This window comes from Dreissena polymorpha, chromosome 8 (assembly GCF_020536995.1).
Source record: "Dreissena polymorpha isolate Duluth1 chromosome 8, UMN_Dpol_1.0, whole genome shotgun sequence".
In the NCBI taxonomy this organism is placed as follows: Eukaryota; Metazoa; Mollusca; class Bivalvia; order Myida; family Dreissenidae; genus Dreissena; species Dreissena polymorpha.
The window spans coordinates 14567282-14580475 of record NC_068362.1 but is presented as its reverse complement, the minus strand read 5'-3'; the positions used below and the strand labels follow the sequence as shown (position 1 = coordinate 14580475).

The window sequence follows — 13194 nt, the reverse complement described above, 5'->3', positions numbered from 1 at the left end:
CTAATCAAACAAAAATAATTTGTTTTCATGAACATACTTGCATACTACAAAAAAACGCGTGCATGCGAATAGAGATTCTACCATTGAGACTAACATGTATATGTTAAACATTCATACCCTACAAAAACGTTCTTCGTTATCTATAATGCGCCACTGTAATGGTAAAATAGTGAAATCAAATCAAACTTGAGAGTGTTAGTTTACATTGACTCACATTTTGCTAGCATTAAATAAATGTACATAATACATTGTATTACGTTTTGATACGTTTTCCTTTTTTTCTTGAGAATTTTTATAATTGGTGATTGTTTCCCACAGCTATATTTTTCTGGTAAAAAAATAAAACAAATATCGATTAAAATATCGATGAATATTAGTATGAATTATCGTTTTGACCATCTCTTCGCCATTCGTTTGACATGAAAAAAATCTGTATTTGACAAGTGTAATAACCTTAAGGCAGTTTAACGCTGCAGAACAATATATTGTCCTCTTCTTGCATTAAATGGACGTTTGCATCAATTGACACAGTTTTGGTTGATTATTTTATTGTAAATGCGCGAGGATTAGCAAAAATTTGTATATATTTTATAAAATCAGAATACTAACAAGTACATTTGTTTGCATTATATGGTAGAACAAATAGCTGATACTTCATTTTGTGATTATTTAGCCTTTTAATTAAAAAAAGGTCAGTTTAAGCGCTGGATGTGTATTCCTGACTTCAATGAGTTGTGCAATAAACTAAACATAAAACACTTTTGTTTATGACAAATTAATTAATTAAAGTGATTGTGTAAACTTTTTTCAACGAAATACTTTAACAAATCGGGTAAGACACAGTGGTTGTCTACAACATGTGCATTTGCTTAGTTTATATTTCGTTCGTAATTTCTGCACTTAGACAATATTTCGAATCAAGAATTTTCATATTGAAAATTTTAATCAAAATTTGTATTGTCCTTAGTTTATATTGCATTTATTCGAAAGTTTTATAGTTTTAAAGTTTATAGTTTTATTTGTATCCTGTATAAATCAGACCACGACTGGATGTGGAAACTGATGAAAACCCTAATGGTTCAACTTGCCCAGTATCTGAGCCAACTTCAAAGTCCGATATGGCAGGTCTTTACCAATTTAACTTGTTGTTTACAATAAACATCACACTCTATTTAGGAACTTTTATATTTTGTTTTTACCAGCTGTAGATCAGCAGATAACCTAAACGGCGATCGATATCTTCCACTTGCAAAATTTCAAGATTAATTCGTAATAAAGAACTCGAGAAAAGCTTTTATCCACTTTCCATTCGTTTTCAGAATATTTTTTATTTAAGTTCTTAAACTTTTAAAAAGTTAACACTTAGTTGCATTCAATTAATAACAATTAACTTTTTAAGCGAACAATATGATATGCTTAAAATAAAGTTAAGGTCATCCGATTCTGCATCATGATTTTACATACTATAGTTACATTAATATGGTAATGTATATCTTCAAAACAATTTTGATGAAAACACAGGCCACACAGGACTTGTATATTAATTTATAGCTTTTAAGCTGGCATTTTAGTATTCGAATACATATTCCAAATGAAACAGATATAATATATTGGCGTACTTCAAAAGCGGTTGAAGCTCCACGGACAGGCGATAAACTGCAACAATTAGCAAATGAAGACACAACTGATCAGAGGGCGAGAAGGCGTAACATACAAGATTTGTATTCGAGTGATGTGTTATCTTCCGTGAAAGCCATTAAAATGTAAGGAGTATCAACTCTGTTTATAAAAAAATACAAAAACATAATTACACTTGACTCATACGCACACTCAGATGCGGAAATAATTGACCATTAGTAAAAAACTGTATGTTTTTTAGTCTGTAAGCGTAATTGGTTGCTATCTGTTAATAGTACACGATAGAATAAAAAGTAAATATCTTAATAAATATATATGGTGATAACTATTTCAATCAAAATAACCACGTTTTGTTCAAAAACGTATTATAATTCCAAATAGAATATCACAAAATGAATCATCATTAGTTTTAACTTTAAATCAAAGAAAACCATGTATGTAATAGGTAAATATCAAGGCCAAATCGGGGCCAAATTAACGCATGAGTTCAAAAACAATGCCATCAATTATCATATTTAATGAGAACAACAACTTGTGTTACAGTCGATTGTATGTCAATACAGAATGTACTTACTAAAATTGCAAGCAAAACAACTATTAAGAAAACAATATTCGTACCGTTTATGTATTTTGACGAATAATTGGTGCTACAATATGTTCTGGTGTTCAATTAGAATGGTTACGCATAAGCGCTGTATTAATGTACATTCCTCACTCTTATGAGAATAAATAGTCCCTGAATACGACACATATGTCGGTATTACCAATTTATTAAAAATAGTGATTGTTGAATCGATTAAAAGCGAAACACCATCAAACTCTGAAGTACTTGTACATAAGAAAATGCATTTTGTGTACGATATAGAAATATGTTGTCTATATCATTGGTATGTCTTTATTGTCGTTTGGCATTTGTGATTTCTTCAAAAAGTGTAGCGCTTTAAATCATGAACTTCACAATCAACACAATTAAGCAACACTTGTTTGTAGTACTGTACCAAGTTTATATTGCGTTTATTCGTGTGTTTTATAGCCTCATGTTTATCCTGTACAAAACAGATCTACACAAGATGAGGAAACACAAACTGATGCTGATCCTGATAGTAACGGATCAACGGACCAAGGATTTAAGCCACTTTCAAACATCGATCAGACAGGCCTTAACATATTGAAGCGTTTGTTTGCAATTAATATTACACAATATTTAGATTATTGTATTTTTCCACAATCTGAAGATCAAAAAGATAAACAACTATCGGTATCTTCCACTTAAAACAATGATTCATTCAAAAAAGTGCTCGAATAAAGCAATAAGCAATGTTTTCACATTCCTTTTCAGCATCAAGTTTAGAATTAATTTCTTTTAATGAAACTAGTTAATGCTTACTTTAATAAAAGTTTTAAATTTGGTTATTTTAGCGGCAAATTGAATATGGTACGAATACAGTGAGCATTTTCCTCCTCCGTAACATTATACTATAATTATGCAATTTAATTTATTGGTAACTTGTATCCTAAGAAATCTTCATGAAAACACTGGCCAGCCAGAACTTGTATATTTAACTATAGCTTTAAAGCTCACATTTAAGTATCTGTTCCAAAATGATTTGTTTTTAATATTTTGGTAAACTTCCATAGCGGCTGTAGCTCCAACGAGCAGCGATAACCTGAATACACCTGCAGAGACGGCGAGAAGGTTTGAAATTAAAGATTTAAATTCGAGTGATGTGTCATTTTTCGTGAAAGTCATTTAAATGTAAAGCGTTTCAACTCTGTTATTTTGCTGTTGTTTATAAAAATTATACAAAAACATAATTGCACATGACTCATGCGCTAACTTAGATGCGGAAACAATTGACCATTAATGAAGAACTGTATGTTTTCTAGTCTGTAAGCGTAATTGGTCGTTAACTGTCAAGACAGCAAGATTCAATGAAGTGCAAATACATTAATAAAGATATATGTTTATAACTATTTCAAGTAACATAACCCCGTTTTGTTTGCAAACGTGTTATAATTCTAAATTGAAAAAGCATAATATACATCTTGTTTAGTTTTTACTTCATATGAAAGAAAACAATTCATGCTATAGGTAAATATCTAGGCAAAATTTCGGACAAATTAACACATGAGTTCTAAAACAAAGCCAAAAATTCTAACGATTTATAAGAACAACTATTTGTGTTACGGCCGATGATATGTTAATACTTACTAAATTTGCAACTAATCAACTATTCAGAAAACAATATACGTTCCGTTTATGTGTTTGGACGAATAATTGATGCTACAATCCGCAATATTTTCTGGTGGTCAATTAGAATGGTTGAGCATAAGCACTTTATTAATGTACATTCCTCACTCTTATGAGAATAAATATTCCCTGAATACGACACATATGTCGGTATTACCAATTTATTAAAAATAGTGATTGTTGAATTGATTAAAACGAAACACTATCAAACTCTGACGTTCTTGTACATAAGAAAATGACTTTTGTGTACGATATAGAAATATGTTGTCTATATCATTGGTATGTCTTTATTGTCGTTTGGCATTTGTGATTTCTTCAAAAAGTGTACCCTTTAAATCATGAACTTCACAATCAACACAATTAAGCAACACTTGTTTGTAGTACTGTACCAAGTTTATATTGCGTTTATCCGTGTGTTTTATAGCCTCATGTTTATCCTGTACAAAACAGATCTACACAAGATGAGGAAACACAAACTGATGCTGATCCTGATAGTAACGGATCAACGGACCCAGGATTTAAGCCACCTTCAAACATCGATAAGACAGGTCTTAGCATATTAAAGCGTTTGTATGCAATTCATATTACACAATATTCAGATTCTTGTATTTTTCCACAATCTTAAGATCAAAAACATAAACAACTATCGGTATCTTCCACTTAAAACAATGATTCATTCAAAAAAGTGCTCGAATAAAGCAATAAGCAATGTTTTCACATTCCTTTTCAGCATCAAGTTAAGAATTAATTTCTTATAAAGAAACTAGTTGATGCTTACTTTAATAAAAAAAATAATTTGATTATTTTAGCGGCAAATTGAATATGGTACGAATACAGTGAGCATTTTTCTCCTCCGTAACATTATACTATAATTATGCAATTTAATTTATTGGTAACTTGTATCCTAAGAAATCTTCATGAAAACACTGGCCAGCCAGAACTTGTATATTTAACTATAGCTTTAAAGCTCACATTTAAGTATCTGTTTTCAATTAATATTCCAAATGTTTTTTTTATATATTTTGGTGAACTTCCATAGCGGCTGTAGCTCCAACGAGCAGCGATAACCTGAATACACCTGCAGAGACGGCGAGAAGGTTTGAAATTAAAGATTTAAATTCGAGTGATGTGTCATCTTTCGTGAAAGCCATTTAAATGTAAAGCGTTTCAAATCTGTTATTTTGCAGTTGTTTATAAAAAATATACAAAAACATAATTGCACATGACTCGATCAGACAGGTCTTAACTCAGACGCGGAAACAATTGACCATTAGTGAAGAACTGTATGTTTTCTAGTCTGTAAGCGTAATTGGTCGTTAACTGTCAAGACAGCAAGATTCAATTAAGTGCAAATACATTAATAAAGATATATGTTTATAACTATTTCAAGTAACATAACCACGTTTTGTTTGCAAACGTGTTATAATTCTAAATTGAATAACATAATATACATCTTCTTTAGTTTTTACTTCATATGAAAGAAAACAATTCATGCTATAGGTAAATATCTAGGCACAATTTCAGACAAATTAACACATGGGTTAAAAAACATAGCCACAAATTCTAACGATTCATAAGAACAACTAGTTGTGTTACAGCGGATGATATGTTAACACTTACTAAATTTGCAAACTAATCAACTATTCAGAAAACAATATACGTTCCGTTTATGTGTTTGGACGAATAATTGATGCTACAATCGGCAATGCTTTCTGGTGTTCAATAAGAATGGTTAAGCATAAGCACTGTATTAATGTATATTCCTCACTCTTATGAGAACTTGTGTTAACTGAATACGACACATATGTCGGTATTACCAATGTATTAAAAATAGTGATTTTGAATCGATTAGAAGCGAAACACTATCACACTCTGAAGTACTCGTACGTAAGAAAATGTTTTTCAGGTATGATATAGAAATGTGCTGTCTTCAACATTTGCATGCCCTTATTGTCGTTTGGCATTTGTGATTTCTTCAAAAATTGTACGCTTTAAATCATGAACTGCACAATCAACACACTTAAGCGACACTTGTTTGTAGTACTGAACCAAGTTTATGATGCGTTTATTCGTGTGTTTTATAGCCTCATGTTTATCCTGTACAAAACAGATCTACACAAGATGAGGAAACACAAACTGATGCTGATCCTGATGGTACCGGATCAACGGACCCAGGAGTTAAGCCACCTGCAAACATCGATAAGACAGGCCTTAACATATTGAAGCGTTTGTTTGCAATTAATATTACACAATATTTAGATTCTTGTATTTTTCCACAATCTGAAGATCAAAAAGATAAACAACTATCGGTATCTTCCACTTAAAACAATGATTCATTCAAAAAAGTGCTCGAATAAAGCAATAAGCAATGTTTTCATATTCCTTTTCAGCATCAAGTTTAGAATTAATTTCTTATAATGAAACTAGTTGATGCTTACTTTAATACAAGTTTTAAATTTGATTATTTTAGCGACAAATTGAATATGGTACGAATGCATTTACATAGTTTGCTCTCTTGAATTATATAAATACTGATTCAAAATATGATACAACATTAATGTAGTTCGAATTTCACTCAATATAGCATGTAAATAGTCCTCTTGGTATTCTAAGAATATCGACGGTTAAAACTGTATTTTACATTATGAAAAAAAAACCTTTTTCTAGAGTTAGTATGCAAATTTCCATTTACGCTCAATACGCTTTTTATAATAATAAAACAATGATTTATTGCAAGCAGTGAATACATATATACTAATGGTGTTTCCTTGCAGCAAACGATCAACTAAAAACTCAAACATCAGGCCCATATTATAGCGATGAAATTTACAACCGAATTCAAACAAGTTCAAACAAGTTTTATCCAGCGCAAACACAAAAACAGGACCGACTTGCGCGGCAAATGGAAGGTGAATCTGGTGCTGTAATTAAACATAACATTGTGTAAACAAATGTTTTCTTTCCGTATATCATTTACATAGTTTGATCTCTTGAATTATATGAATACTGATTCAAAATATGATACAACCTTAATGTAGTTCTAATTTATCTCAATATAGCATGTAAATAGTCCACTTGGTATTCGAAGAATATCGACGGTTAAAACTGTATTTTACATTATGAAAAAAAATACGTTTTTCTAGAGTTAGTATGCAAAATTTCATTTACGCTCAATACGCTTTTTATAATAAAAAAAACGCTGTCCACGTTGGCACTTTATGTGGGCACAGGAATATCTCTTGTAGAAATGGAAGTACAATGATGATCGTTAAAAAGGAAATGTACATTTAGAACCGATATACTAATGCTCACTATCGATAACGGTACTTTAGTGTAGTAGTCTTTTTATTAACGTTATTATTGTACGCGTGTGTTTGATTTTCCTGGGAGGATTTTGTTGAGTATAATGATTTATTTATTTAACATTTCATCGATAAAACATTGTTCTGCTCGAATATGTATTGTGTTAACACACATATCTATTTGGGAAATAGTGAAGATATACCTCCTTTAAGTCATTTCCTGGGGTATTTCACTCTGTATATTGTAGCCCTATAAATATGTTATCCGGCTTTTCAATTATTGTGTGCACTGTTTTCTTAACACCTTTGCTAATAGCAATATTTATTCAAAAATAAGTAAAGAATGACATATATTTTAAAAATATTATATCAATTCGACCGACACTCATTTTCCTGAAATGTTACGTATACCAAATGGCATCGTATTAACATGCAAAACCACTGTTGATCTACAACAGGTTTGTTTCATCAACCCTTCTGTGTGATTATCACAGGACAATGTCGCGTATGGTTTATCATAACTAAAGATGTGTTTACTGGTATGATTGACGTTATCTTCAAGTAAAGATTCTTTGTGAATACAGTGTAAGTTGTGTTATGCTAATAACTTTAATTAATTTTAGCTGGCTTTGTTGATGCATCAAACATGCCATTTTGTGACATACTTGCCAAATATGTCTCCGATAGAGTTGGTATTCTTTAGCTTGAAATCTTTGATTAACTTTGGCTCTGAACAATCGGTACATCTTAGCACAAGGTGTATGGTTCACATAGTTTAGTTATTACAATAATACACACATTTAAGCCGTTATATCAAAATCTGTACTTGTTGTAATCAGCTTCTTACACACATGACTTGCTCATTTACATAAAACAATTGAAGCTGAATCCCTTTAGTTACAGCGGGTTGCCAACACACAAGGATATAAAGTGGATTTTGGGCGGGACGGGTTACATATATAAGCCTAACACTAGGATTTCAAATTTTACATATTTATAAAATCGGCAAAAATATCAATGCGTTTTTACAACTGACAATAAGGCTTGGACTTGAATGCAGCACAACAGAAAATACATTCAAATCGTTTCAATATATGTCTAACGTAACTGTCAACTTTATTATATTATTGACCCAAATTAACTTTAAATATAATGAAAATAAATCACTTTTTTGATAAAATCGATCATCGATTCATACTTAATGAAGTAACATGAAAGTTTCGCACGCATTTGGTTTTAAAACAAATGTTGAAACGTTAAATAAATCATTGTCAAAAAGACAGAGGTGCATCTGTAATAAAGTAAAATGCTAAAAAAGACAAATGACCGCTCGCTTAGTTGAATTCACAACTTTTATGTTCACGAGAGTTAAAGCGTTATGGCATATGTTTGAAGATAAGCGATACCAACAAACAACAGCTAACAGACGGGTAAAATCCATTATGATGGCATGTTTGTTGTAACGCGTCATCAACAGGGAACTTTGGCACAATAACTGTTTGTATCCTATGATTTTTTTTAAATAATACATTAATATTGCTCCGCTATTGCCTGAAAGAACATAATCTAAATAAGATTGTTGGTAATCTGTTATTCAGAGAACATATGTCTGATAAGGTATATAACGAGGACACATGTCGAATTATATTCATTGGCTGCCAGGCTGGCTAACACATTTTTAAAATAATGGTACAAAAGCGCTTCTGTTATGTTACTTGAGAACTGCTTTCGGCATGACGTTTTGCAGGGTACATACCAGTTAAATTCCGTCTTTAATGTTCAATATACGCGATCTTGTTTCACTTTACAAGAACACTTTTGTCAGCTACTTGCGTCTCAATAACACAGCGGTTATATACTTGGTTAGTTGAAACGTAAAAAACATTTCAGCAAAGCATTCAAAACGTATTTTAAAGTAGTACTTTTTTAATGTACTTCAAACTCAGGGCAACAGTGCATAATTGAAATAAGTCCATTAGAGCTGTTATGGTGTGAAAAGTGAAAACTTGCTCTATCAAATCTGTTTTAAGTATATGTTTTTAATGAACTGAAATTTGAGAGTTCAGTGTATCAATTTTAGCAGTGATCGCTTTCAGTCGTTATCTTTTTGTCGTTCTACATATGAACATATTAACATTCATGCAAACGCAGATACGAAAGCAGCTAATAAATTAATCATGTTGGCACTGTTTATACGCTAACAAATATCAACATGCATAATCTCTATTGTGTATTCAACTACTTTATTTATGTTTATATTTCGGCAGCCAGTAAGGAATTGCTGTACAGAGTGTATGAGAACGTTATTGGAACACTTGAAGAATTCGAAAGAAGATGTAATAAAAGGCACACGAAACAAAAGCTGGTTGTTTCTGAGATTGACTTTCCGGACCAATCCGACAAAAGCGATAGAGACGTAATTTATTGAGACTTGAAACATTTAAACTATGTAACTTATATATCAAACAAAAACAACGAATGAAAGTTAAACAAAGTTATCTGCATGTATTATATCGACATATATGATGTATGATAAATTTTAATCTAATGTTTCAACGAAAACTCGGACCTCACATTACCAAGCATATATTTCAGAGTTTCTTTACGTTATACTATACTAATACATTTAGTTGTGATTTAAAGGAAAATGTTAATTCCAAGTGCGCATTTTTACGATTTATAACTGTAATTTTAAATTGTAATCGTTTGTAAATAAAAGCGGACTGAATATATGTTGCAAACGTTAAGCTGTTTAAGGCCATCTATTTTCCCGACAGGTAAAGGCTAATATGGACGTTCAACTTTTGTTGTTTGAAGAGCACAGAAAATCATGTCCTCCTGAATTTACTAAGAAGATCAATGGTGAATTGAGAATGAAAACCATTTACTGGGCTGCAGCAAGAGGGGAAATGGGTCTCGATGAAACGGACGAGTATACAACTAATCTGTATGAGATTCTTGTAAAAGATAAAACGCATCACGCCGTACTTGATCAACCCAGGTAAACAACGACGGATCTTGTAATTATGAGCACCAAATACTACTAGGTGTAATTCGTGTTTGTATAACACTATCATTGCATTCTTCATGAAAAAAACGCTTGTAGTTAATGTTTGCAATAGTTTGGTCAATCGTATGGAAATATGAGAGTGTTCTTAGTTGCTATATTTTTACTTAAGGGATCAATGGCTGATTTGCAGTGAGATAACATTGTTAAATAATAAATACAAAAAATATTCGCTTACTGTTTTGAAAGTTTATTATCCCCCGCCATCGGCAGAGGGATATTGTTTTGGCGTTGTCCGTCCGTCCGTTCGTTCTTCCGTCTTTTCGTTTGTCTGTCCGTCCATCTGGAGCTATATCTTGGAAGATTTGGCGGATTTCATTGAAATTTGGTGTGAGTACAGTCGATTGGTGAATAGCGGATTTTAGTGAGTAACGGATAGGTTAAACGTTTTTTGCAAAATACTTTTATTTGTGTTAAGATTTATAGTTTTCTATCAATTGAAGTTAAGTCGGTTCATGTTTTTGTTGACGTATGTCAATGTTTATAACTGTTTCTTTTTTCGAAAGCACGTTATGTACGAGCCGTTTTTGTGACGACATGAAAAGTGCAGACGAATGTTTTCTTGAACTTTGCAGATTTTTTTTGGGTAAACATAATGTTCATTGATGTAATATTTTAGAATTATGTGTCCTTTACAAACTTAAGAATGCTCAGAAACCAAATTTGTGCGTACCATATAACTTAAGTATGATAGCTGCAACTCGGGATTTAGTGAATAACGGACATGTGGTGACCCATATTCAGGAACATGGGGATTGTCTCAAAATAAATATAAACTCAATTGAAGTTGTCCAATACACATGTGGTTAGCGTGTGGCTATGATATTAATTAGTGAAAACATCATTTTAAATTAAAATTAATCAAATTATAACGAAAAATCGATTTCTCTGAAAACATATTTGTCACTATCAAATCTATATATGTATACATGTATAACAAGGTATTCAACTCAAAATGACCCAAATATAGGGTGCATCGCTTTTGAACAGCCATTACTTCATCAATTGTGCAGCGATTTTCATGCACTTGGTCTTATTAAACGTGGAAATGAGTTTTCTTTCTGTTTACAAATGTTTCATATTTCAAGAAATAACACGATACGCACGTAATCCGACAAAGACCTAAGCAATCCGGTAATGGTTGAATCAGTGTACCATGTTATTCGCGCTTTCAACAAATATTATTTTTTTCGGAAATTTAAAACCGCTGGCATGTTTCAATAAGAAAAACATGTGTCTATTTAGGTCTAATGGTTTAACTACTGAATGAATGGTGTTTACGTTGAAATGAGACTCGAAGTTCTTAGCTATTTGTTATACACCAATCGATTGTATATATATATATGTATGGATAAGGGGATGATGCACGCCAAATGGCATTGTACACCATCTGTTAATAACGGATTTATGGCCCGTTGTATCTTGAAAAATGCTTTTGTGAGTGTCAAATATTACACTTTTGTGTCCAGAAGCATATTGGCGGGGAATATCAATTCAACGAATTTGCTTGTTTTTTCTATATCAGATGTTAATCTATGTAAGTTTGGTATGCGGAATTTCATTATTCGTAAAATTGTTGAACGACTTAAATGTTTGAGTTGCAAGCAAACCCGATATATATATAAATTGCCTATTTGTTTTTACAGAAAGCCTGTTGAACATAAAACAATGCGAGATACTTTGCAGTTTATTATGAAAGGAAATGCCAAAGCGATGGAAATCGAATGTGAATATCAGACCGATCCTGATAAAATGGCAAAAGACCCCAAAACGCGGAAAACAAAAATACGACCTTATGTTGGTAAGATCAAATTTAATGATACAATATGGGAAAATATATAGAAAAGACTTATTAGAACAACTGGTTCCATTTTTTTCCAGAATGCGAAAAATTAAGAATGAATTGTTATTTAATTACAGGTGTAACTGAGTTGGTTAATGCGTATTATGTAATTAACATACGTTATAGTGATAACAAAGACAAATACAACTTTAACTGGAAAGTAAATTTGCATTTTTACTGAGATAACGTATCGACTGAAATAAATATTAAGAAAACTAAGACTTTGTACTTAATATTCTGTTATAAGTTTTTATGCTCAATTGCACGTAAGTATACATTTAGTATATGTATTACATCGAGTTTAGGAGAAATTTAATCATTAGCATACCCTACGAACTCTACAATTTTCAACATTTTGAAACCAAATTGTGCTTCAATACTTTTAATACAGGTGCCAAAAGAATATGCAGGTGTAAGCCAGGTCTTCAACCTTACCTCGATCAGGACGTGCCTGGATTTTTGGAGTCGGACATAAAATAGCCCATACCAACTTACATTAAATGTGAACCCCTTTTTTGTTCTTCTATTACTAGCTCGTACGTAGCGTACAATTATTCATAACTTGAACATATATTGATCTTAATTTGTATACATATAATGAAATCAATTAGGTTTGAAAACGAATTTATTAACCAATACTTATTACATTCAATATATATCTAGTTTTTGAAGTAATGTTAAACTCAAAAACTGCATCTCATCGTCGAAATAGCCATCATTCTGTTACATTACCGGACACAGTTTATTGTGTGTGGCGCTGCGTACTCGGCCCAACAAGTTCAAGTAAAATTTAATATTACATTTAAAGTATTATCTATTTAAAATAGACCTATTATACTATACAATAATTTCAAAAGAAATACCGTGAATTGAAATAACTAATTTTGATAAACGTTGCTTAGATTTGAATCCTTATATATGTTTGTTAAACGTATGATGTTAATATCAACATATGTATGTTCCGAATATAATCATCTTGTTAAGTCAGTTAATAGTGACTGTAATATATGTTATATCGTACTCAATTTAAACAATGTAATAAAATTCCGATTGCCATTCAGGATCACTGATTTTAACACCACAGAGAGAACCT

At 31.6% G+C, this 13194-nt stretch overlaps 1 protein-coding gene across 14 annotated transcripts in view; it reads left to right on the top strand.

The window, feature by feature from the left end:
- LOC127841181 (uncharacterized) overlaps window positions 1-13157 on the top strand; it is a 28421-nt gene extending 15264 nt beyond the window's left edge. For 2 of the 14 annotated variants that reach the window (XM_052369833.1, XM_052369832.1), the window contains exons 2-13: window positions 1040-1125; window positions 1628-1763; window positions 2698-2813; window positions 3277-3334; window positions 4340-4437; window positions 4929-4986; window positions 6000-6115; window positions 6664-6798; window positions 9459-9607; window positions 9969-10192; window positions 11905-12059; window positions 12493-13157. In XM_052369833.1, the coding sequence (XP_052225793.1) occupies window positions 1040-1125; window positions 1628-1763; window positions 2698-2813; window positions 3277-3334; window positions 4340-4437; window positions 4929-4986; window positions 6000-6115; window positions 6664-6798; window positions 9459-9607; window positions 9969-10192; window positions 11905-12059; window positions 12493-12581 (1420 nt within the window). In that variant the 3' untranslated portion in view covers window positions 12582-13157. Of the gene's footprint in view, window positions 1-1039; window positions 1126-1600; window positions 1764-2697; window positions 2814-3276; window positions 3335-4339; window positions 4438-4928; window positions 4987-5999; window positions 6116-6663; window positions 6799-9458; window positions 9608-9968; window positions 10193-11904; window positions 12060-12492 lie in introns of all 14 variants that reach the window. The other 12 variants (XM_052369830.1, XM_052369829.1, XM_052369842.1 and 9 more) reach the window with 9 other exon arrangements.
- The last annotated feature ends 37 nt before the right edge of the window (window positions 13158-13194 follow it).